The 8510-nt window shown below is 39.8% G+C and overlaps 1 protein-coding gene across 4 annotated transcripts in view; it reads left to right on the top strand.

The window, feature by feature from the left end:
* Positions 1 to 8510, top strand: part of DDX3X (DEAD-box helicase 3 X-linked) — a 36889-nt gene that overhangs the window by 2621 nt on the left and 25758 nt on the right. For 2 of the 4 annotated variants that reach the window (XM_005301758.5, XM_008170892.4), the window contains exons 2-4: positions 501 to 555; positions 2466 to 2516; positions 7792 to 7926. In XM_005301758.5, the coding sequence (XP_005301815.1) occupies positions 501 to 555; positions 2466 to 2516; positions 7792 to 7926 (241 nt within the window). The remainder of the gene's footprint in view (positions 1 to 500; positions 556 to 2465; positions 2517 to 7791; positions 7927 to 8510) is intronic. The other 2 variants (XM_008170893.4, XM_005301759.5) reach the window with 1 other exon arrangement.

Below are 8510 nucleotides of genomic sequence, written 5' to 3'. Positions count from 1 at the left end.
TTTTTGTTTTTGTTAAGAATTGTGTATTGGGAGCCTTTCTATATTCATTATAGAAAGCATTGTTGCAGCATTTTTCTAAAGTGTTCCCATGGTCCTAAAAAAAATTCAGTAGCATAAGAGGGAAATTATTGGAGTTCTTGATTTGATTATCTTAATTGTTGAATTGCAAGTACTGAGGGCTAGGTTCTGGTTATCAAGCAGCCACTGAATGTGGTGCACATTCATTTGTGGGCATAAAAGCATTAGAAAATTGATTTGTCACTGGGCTATGAAAGTAGAATAGCACCAAAGATCATGGTGTCAGTTTTAACACTTTTTTACTATAATTGCTCTTCCTGTAGGCTAGAAGCTTGCTTGCTTGTTCTTCTGAACCTCTCCAGTGCTCCAAACCAACCCAAGTTTCATTAGTAATCTAATTCTTAATAACATGATATGAATTGATGGCAATGTGTTAATATAAACTACAGGAATGCTATATGATTTATTTATTTTTTTGATAGTTTGCTGGTCTAGACCTGAATTCCTCAGACTCTCAGAGTGGTGGAAGCACAGCAAGTAAGTATATGTCTTGATGTACATGTTCTCTTTTGGCTATACCCAGATATATAGTTAGAAAAATAGCTGCTGCTTGTTCTGTACAGCTTTGAAAAAACGCAACCCATTTCTGGGCCTTTATTTAAAAATGACCTTAACCTAAGGGGGTGGGAGGAACTAAAGGGGTTGACTCTTTTATTTTGGGGGGGGGACGGGGGACGTATTGGATCAATGAGCAGTATAGGTTAATACTCCTTCCCTGTTTAAAGGCAAAACCTATTCAGATCCTTCAGGATTTAACTTGATAGAAGCTGGTCTCCAAGTTTGAGACTAGTTCTGGTTTTCCCCACCAGGTATGTCTTTGAAGTAGGCATTTAGTTAGAAGCTAAGCTGCATGAGGGGGCCCCTTCAACTCTCAAATTTAGTTGCCTATTGGGGCAGTTTCTTGTCTTGCATAGGCATCTTTTCATAGTGGTTCTGGGATGCCAATCTACTTCCACTCTAAGTCAGTTAATGGAGTGTTGCTTTGAAGACCTGAATTGCATCTTCTGGCATATGGAATTAATAGCATTTCTGGGGGGCTCTTTACTGCAGCACAGGACTGAGGCCCTGATATGGGTGGTGTCAGTAGGCGAATCTTCCTTTTGATTGTATGAATTTCACATTTGATTCTTGAATAAGAATCCCACTTGAAGCAAGGGTATCTTAGTGTTCTCTTCTGCTGAGGTACTGAAATTTGGAGCAAAGGAGTGATCGTTTTGCTTCTAGTAGTGATCTGAAAGGGGATGGTGGATTGTCTTCAGATACTTAGAGCTCAACATCTCCTGACAGCATCTGTATGTGACTGATGTTGCTCAAGTAGTGTTATAGCCAGTGCCTAAGCTATCTGGCATCAATTTCTTTGCTCCTTAAAACTAGGAGTGCTATATAGAGGGAACATCCCTGGGTGGTAAGTAGAACGTCTTACTATACTATACTCAAGCCCACCAAATAAACCATATTCCCTAGAGCAGGGCTCAGCAACCTTTCAGGAGTGCTGTGCTGAGTTTCCATTTATTCACTCTAATGTAAGGTTTTGCATGCCAGTAATGCATTTTAATGTTTTTAGAAGGTCTTTCTATAAGTCTGTAATATATAACTAAACTATTGTTGTATGTAAAGTAAATAACATTTTAAAAATGTTAAAGAAGCTTCATTTAAAATTAAAATGCAGAGCCCCCCGAACCAGTGGCCAAGACCCTGGCAGCGTGAGTGCTGCTGAAAATAAGCTCCCGTGCTGCCTTTGGCACATGTGCCATAGGTTGTCTACCCCTGCTCTAGAGAGATGCAACAAGATGTCCTTTCTGAAAGGTCACTATTGGGGAGGCTCAGCAAGGATCATTTCAATGGACTTACTGGGGAAAGTCCTCTAAAATGGTATTGTGTAAGGTCAATGCTTCCTGAAGTGTCAACATGCTAAAACTGAGCTCTACCCTTTGTCTCAGAAGTTGAAAGTCAGAGGGTTGGATCAAATCTAGCTAGCCAAAATGCTGCCAAATTCCACTGACCAAGGAAAACTGGAGAACCAGCCAATTCTCTGCTATTAAGCCATAAAGCACATAGATGACTGAGGCCAAACAGCACTCTTACATTTGTGTTGAATAGAAGGGGATGGCAAATACGTTCTTGTGAAACAATGTACAGCACAAATGCCTACGTCAGACTGCGCTGTCTTGGGCAGCTTTTGAAGCCTCTAGAATTGAGGCAGGTTCTATGGGCCTTAATTGGGATGGTGTATGTGCATGAAGAGTCCCTAAGAGGCAGGTAGTTGAAACAGATCTTTCTCAGAATAAAGACACTCTTGGTGGAGAAGACACTTTAACAGATGTTGCCACTATATATTTGTATGTGGTTCTTTAACAAAACTAACTAGTGTCTCTTCTTCTTTTTAGAAGGTCGATACATTCCTCCTCATTTACGGAATAGAGAACCTTCAAAACAGGGTATGTGTGTTTTTGTTTGTTAATGTGTTGGCATTCCTTAATGCCAATATACAGCAAAGGACAACTGCAAGTACCAATCATGCTTGAATTCTCATCTCAATAGTCAGATACGCATTTCAGATTTGATATTTTACACTACTCTTCATAGTGTAAATGACTAACTTTTTTTTTCTAGGTGGTTCTTTACATAGTCATAAGTCTTTTGCTTTCATTGGCTGTATCCCTAACTTAAACACTAAATTTGACCTTGGCTGTAATTGAACTGTCACTTGATTATATTGTGCAGGATGTCTACCAAGCCTGAGACTACATCAGCTTCCAAGTTGCATAGGTCATAATCAAATGACAGTGTTGAAGCAAGATGGACTCTTAATCTTACAAATAAATGATTGTTTTGCTGTAGTGATCTGGGGTCAACCATATCTGTTCTAATAACTCATTGGTGCTAGTGTTAGGAAATCTCTTGAGTGCAGTGTGATATCTCCAAAAATTAGTTTAACTTCACTCCTGCTGTCACTTCTGAGGAAGTATACAGTCTGGATCCATTTTCCTGTGGATAGGAGGCACGTCTCCATTCCCTACACCGGAGATTGATAAAATTCATACTGTTGCTGGCTGGCATTGAGTAGTAAAAATGATTCTGGTACACTTCAGTTAAGATTCTGTGTAATGTCTTTTTATAAAAAGAATAATCCATGGGCAATAGCAGCAGTGCAGTATCAACAGTACCCGTATCCTTTTTCTATGGCCCAAAACTGCAAACGTGTTTCCTGCTGCCATTGGGAAACATGGAATATATGAGAAACTGTGGTTTATATATGGCTTATGAGGGGGCTGCTTACTATAAAATAAAATGAGACTTACATCAGATAAAATGGAGCTGTCTGATCTTTACCTGATCTATGGACAGTTCACAGTTTTGGGAGGGAGGGTAGAAGTACATCCCTGTCGATGTAATACATAGGAGGGGAATCCTTAATTCTTTCCTTTCCTTTTCCTTCTTAGTGAGTCTGAAAGAGGTAAGTCCTTCAGACTGGTATTTGCACACTACTGCAGTAGTGTGTGAACATAATATGCACTGAGTAGGTGGAGCAAAAATGGCACAAACCCTTGTCAGAAATGGCAGCCCAATAGTTAGAATTGGGCAGCTAAAACTACAGTACATGGCAATGGGTATTACTGAAAAGTGTCAGTCAGCTGTCACATTACTTCATGCAACTTGCTAGTGGAAAGAAGACTGACAAGCTTGAATCAAGTATTTTGCTAAATTTAGCAAAACCACCACTGTAATCCAAGAAACTACTGTGTATTCTGTTACTCTTTAATTTTAAGAGTATGCCTTAAAATAGATTTTTATTGTCCAATCTTGACTAGTTAAAACACATATAAACCATCTTACATTAATTCTATTTTTAACTATTTAGCAATTTACTTAACTTAGCAACTCAGCTTTTGATAACCTAGTGAACTCTAATGGAGATCCCTGTATTAATTCACTTCTCAACATTAGATCTAGTCTAAAACATTATTCCTGGGATAATGGCACCCATTGATTTTTGGAGATACTGAAATGGAAATTTGACCTTTTCAGCCTAGTACTCCTGGAGCCATTTAGCACAAACCATAAACAAACTTATTCTGCTTGCAAGCACTTCTAAAAATTCAAGGTTAAAACTGTTGAGCAGAGCACTTGCTTATCTCCAGGTTTGTGGCTGTTGAAGCATACCCCTCCATACTATAACTAGCCTTATCTTAACATTAAAATACACCTTTTTTCCTTAGGTAGGTATTGTCTAAAGCAGCACAAAGTCAGCCTGTTTATCAGTTGAATATGCTGGAATGTATAGAGCCTTTGCGGCTTAAGAGTGGTCTGGGAAAGAAAATTGTCCATTCATGTTTCAATTAATGGATTGATAAGTGATAGGATAGGCTAGAGCTAGTAGAGTGAAGTCCCAAACCTCACTGACTACTCAACTACAGGAAGGTGGAGCCAAAGTGCTGCTGATACTTCCCCCTTCAATGCATGGTAACTCATTCTAAATCCCATTGGCATTGTTTATGGATAGTTTTTTTCCTTTAGCCCACAATTTTCCAAACTTACCCATGGCATAGCCCTGAGATTATGGGGGTGCCACTGCTTCAGCTTACTACAGATGGCAGGAAATGCTCTAGTCTGCCTCCAAGATTTATAAAAAAAAAGTCGCTTCTATGCCATATTTCTTTGGAGGGAGACTCTTCAGGATGCAGTTACTGATGGGAGAAGCCTGGTGCAGTGGATCCAAAGCCATGTTGTGGGGTAGAAGAGAGCTGCTTCTCTATTTGCCTTATTTCTAATGTGGGTATATCCTTAAAATGCCCTTCTGAATTGCCTATGGAGACCATCTTGCTTCACTTGCAGTAGAATCCTTTGATTTACCAATTCCTTGAATGGTAGAGTAGGTGGAGTGTTCAAGTAATTCTGAAGTGGAAGTGATTCAAATGCTTGCCGGCCCAAGATAATACTTCTTAAAGAGCAATGGTAGAAATCGTCCTTAATAGGGTTTATATTTCACTAACTGGCTAAAACATTGTTCAATCTTACTGGATGAAATGAGATGCTGTACTGTTCAGCTGACTCATGAATGTGCCAACCACTTTCTATATGGCATGCATGGGAGAAAACAAAAGCCTTTAACTTGTGGAATTTTGTCTGTCCTCTATGGAAATCTGCCTTTTTTTCCCCCACCCCCCTCCAATTCTTTTGTAGCCATACCAGGCACTTAAGTTTCATCTCTGTACTTTTAGCTTCTCTGTAATGCCTCTTTGATCATCAGGTTGATGGAACTATGCCTGATTGGAGAAAGTATAGAATACATTCTGTGTCTTGAACTTTCTTTAAGCCTTTTGGTTTTGACTCTGCTATATCCCTGGAGTTTTCATGGCTCTCTTTACGACAGGCAATATCTGTAGCTACATGAAAAACTACTATTCCAATTCAGGGCCACCATCAAGAAGCTGTAAGTCCATATCATCAGCGCACTGATGAATAACTATGCTATTCTATAGCATGAGTTGAAACTGGCTATACAGCAGTGACTTAAAGAACTAACATAATGTTTGATTTTGCGTGTGGTTTTTTTCATTTTAAATTGGCAATCATCCTTTTTGACTGCATTTCAGCTGTTCTGGAGATATGTATACTAGCTGCTGCTTGGCTTAAAATGTTTTTATGTAACACGGTCAAATATCTTAGGTCTGTAGAATCTGTTATAGTGAGCTTATATTAAGAATGTACACGTATCTGGTATCCAAGCAAGCTTCCAAAACACAGCTGGCCATTGTTCATGGGCTGTAGTTGATAGTAACCTTTAATACCAACTCTAAAGCAGTAGAAAGACATGAGTATGGATGAAATCTTGCTTTTCAGGAGTACTGTAGGGCTACTCTGGTAAGAAATTGCACCCTTGTAGACTTCTCCTTAGGGTAGTTGCGCTCTTAGCCAAATCAGCTAAGCCAGTAGCATTCTGCATTTTAATCACCACAGATGAATGAAGAGTAGGTTTAAAAACAAGGTTGGTTGGTTTTTATTTTTATTTATTCCCCCCCCCCCGCCCCCAAGTTTTTGTCCACTATACCCTATTACAACATTTAGCATGGTTTTCTCTCGAACTTGTCTACAGAGGCAAAGTGGTCTAGTAGTAGTAATGTGGGGGATGAAAGGTTGCCATTCCATTTACCGTGAAAGCCTAGTAAAATGACTTTGGCAAAGAATACCAGTAAATGGTTATAAAGCCAAGGTCTCCACAAACACTTGCAGGATAAGTCAACTTGCATCAGACCTTTATTTCTAACAAACAGTGCAGTTCTATTTGCACCATGGTTTGAGAGTTCTCTGTATTTGGAAACAGATGAAAGCCATCATGCATAATGAGACTCAAAGCTAAAATTGACTTCCACTGGCTTATTTGAGTTGCACTTCCTCATGCAGAGGAAAGTGTGTGCAGTCTAACTTGGACACTTGCATGGGTATAAATGACACTTGGTAAAATCCTGTATGTTGCTTGCCATGTTTTTTCATCACTAGTTCACCATTTAAAATACTGTCTCCTAGTTGTTGCTAGTTAACGGCACAGTTCATTCCTTAAGCTTGTAATCTGTTCTGCTTGCCTTCACAAATTTAAAATTACATTTCACTCAGACTGAAGACTCGCTCTAAATACTACTTTCTCTAGCTACTATGACGTTGACTGCCTTGGTATAGATGTGGCTGCATGTCTCTTTACTAAGGTCTGGTTGAAACAAAGCTATGCTACGTTAACTGAAAGCTGGACTGACTTTTAAAACTGGCACAGCTTTGTGTGGTGACACTAGATCTAAACCTTGCTGAAACTAATTCACTATGCCCATGTCTTGCTGGGTCATTTCCTATATGAAATAAGGATATCAAAATCTTCACCTCCTGGGATCTGTTCCTTTCTGTACCCGTGAAATCTTAATATAGCAATTGAGACCTCTCCAGAAATGCAGCCATTAACTCTCTGGACCCAGGCATTGATTCATTGCTAACCATCTATTCCCCTTTCTTAAACCCAGTTCTTACTATGACCTGTCTTCCAATACTGCTTTGCTTCTGACACCGTATACTACACCATAGTCCAAAATTCTTAGGAGTTCATCCTGTGTAATTGTCTTCAAGTGAAAAACCTACTAAAATCTGGCTTTCCTGACTCTTAAAGGAAGCCTGATGGCTTGGTTTATTCTCATCTGTTAACTAAGGAGCAGACAAAAGGTTGGAGGGGAGAATCTTAAATCTCCCTCAATTACTATTTTTTCAGAGCTATTCTTAACTACCTGGAGTTCTTCTAGCAGGCTCCATCAGCTTCTAGCAATAACCATAGTGCACAGCATACTCTTGATGTTTGCTCCAGTTCATTAACATCTGACGTATCTAACTAAACTAGCTTTCAAAGGAACCTTTTCACCAAACTCAGATTTGGTTTTGGCTGAGTTTGGAATCTCTCCTCCATAAGAGTTAACAGTTTGAACAATGTTTAGTAAACTAGAGAAACTGTTCTTGCTGTGCATCCTTCCCAATAAAGTGGTCTGTAGCCCCAATTAGGGATAAGGACCTAAAAGGATCCCCTGCCTTTGGAAGGATTCTGTATTGCTGCAGCTTTTTGCATTCTGGCAGTAAAGGTTACACCACCTCTGGATTGGTGCTATGGAGCTTGCAAACTGCTCACTGGCATGAGTGACATTTTCCTTTAATTGTTTCACTTTTTATTCTCTGCCAAAGATTCCCCCAACTGGGACTCTGGTCGCGGAGGTAATGGCTATATGAATGGCTATGACCGAGACGGCCGGATGAATGGCTATGATCGTGATCGCAATGGGTTTGGATCTAGAGGAGGATCTGGACATGATGACAGAGGTGGGCGAGGGGATTGTTAAACTGTCACCTTTCAGCCAACCGCACTCCTGCAATTTGGTGTGGAGACAAGATAACTACTCTACTGTAACAACTATAGAATAGTTTTCCTCCCATAAGTTTCAGTTTGGCTTAAATTTGTAGCATGTGAAACTGAGATCTCACATGAATGCTAGTGGCTTATGAAGTTGGACTTATTAGTGCATATGGTTGGTACTGGTTTAGTGCTGAGCTGCCTGTCTTCACCTACCACGATACAAGAAATGGGGCTTACAGACCTTAACTGAGATTGGGGTGCCATTATGTTTGCTGCTGCCATATATTATACATGGCTAGAAGGTCTGCTTTGAAGAGTTTACACTGTAAATGGAGAATACAAAAGGTGGGAGTCACTTGTTTACAGTCTAAACCAAGAGTAATGCTACCAGAGTGACTTCCCCAAGATCATGCAGGAAGTCTGTACTTAAACAAGGAATAAAACTGATTTTCTGGTTCCCAGTCCAGTGCCATAACTACGAACGAGTCTTCTAGCTCAAGTTGAGTAATCAAAACATCAGATTCTGAACTTTGCCCCTGGAAACCATCCA

This window comes from Chrysemys picta, chromosome 1 (genome assembly GCF_011386835.1).
Source record: "Chrysemys picta bellii isolate R12L10 chromosome 1, ASM1138683v2, whole genome shotgun sequence".
NCBI classification, from domain to species: Eukaryota; Metazoa; Chordata; order Testudines; family Emydidae; genus Chrysemys; species Chrysemys picta.
Note: the sequence above shows the minus strand (reverse complement) of the source record. Positions and strands in the feature narration are given on the sequence as shown.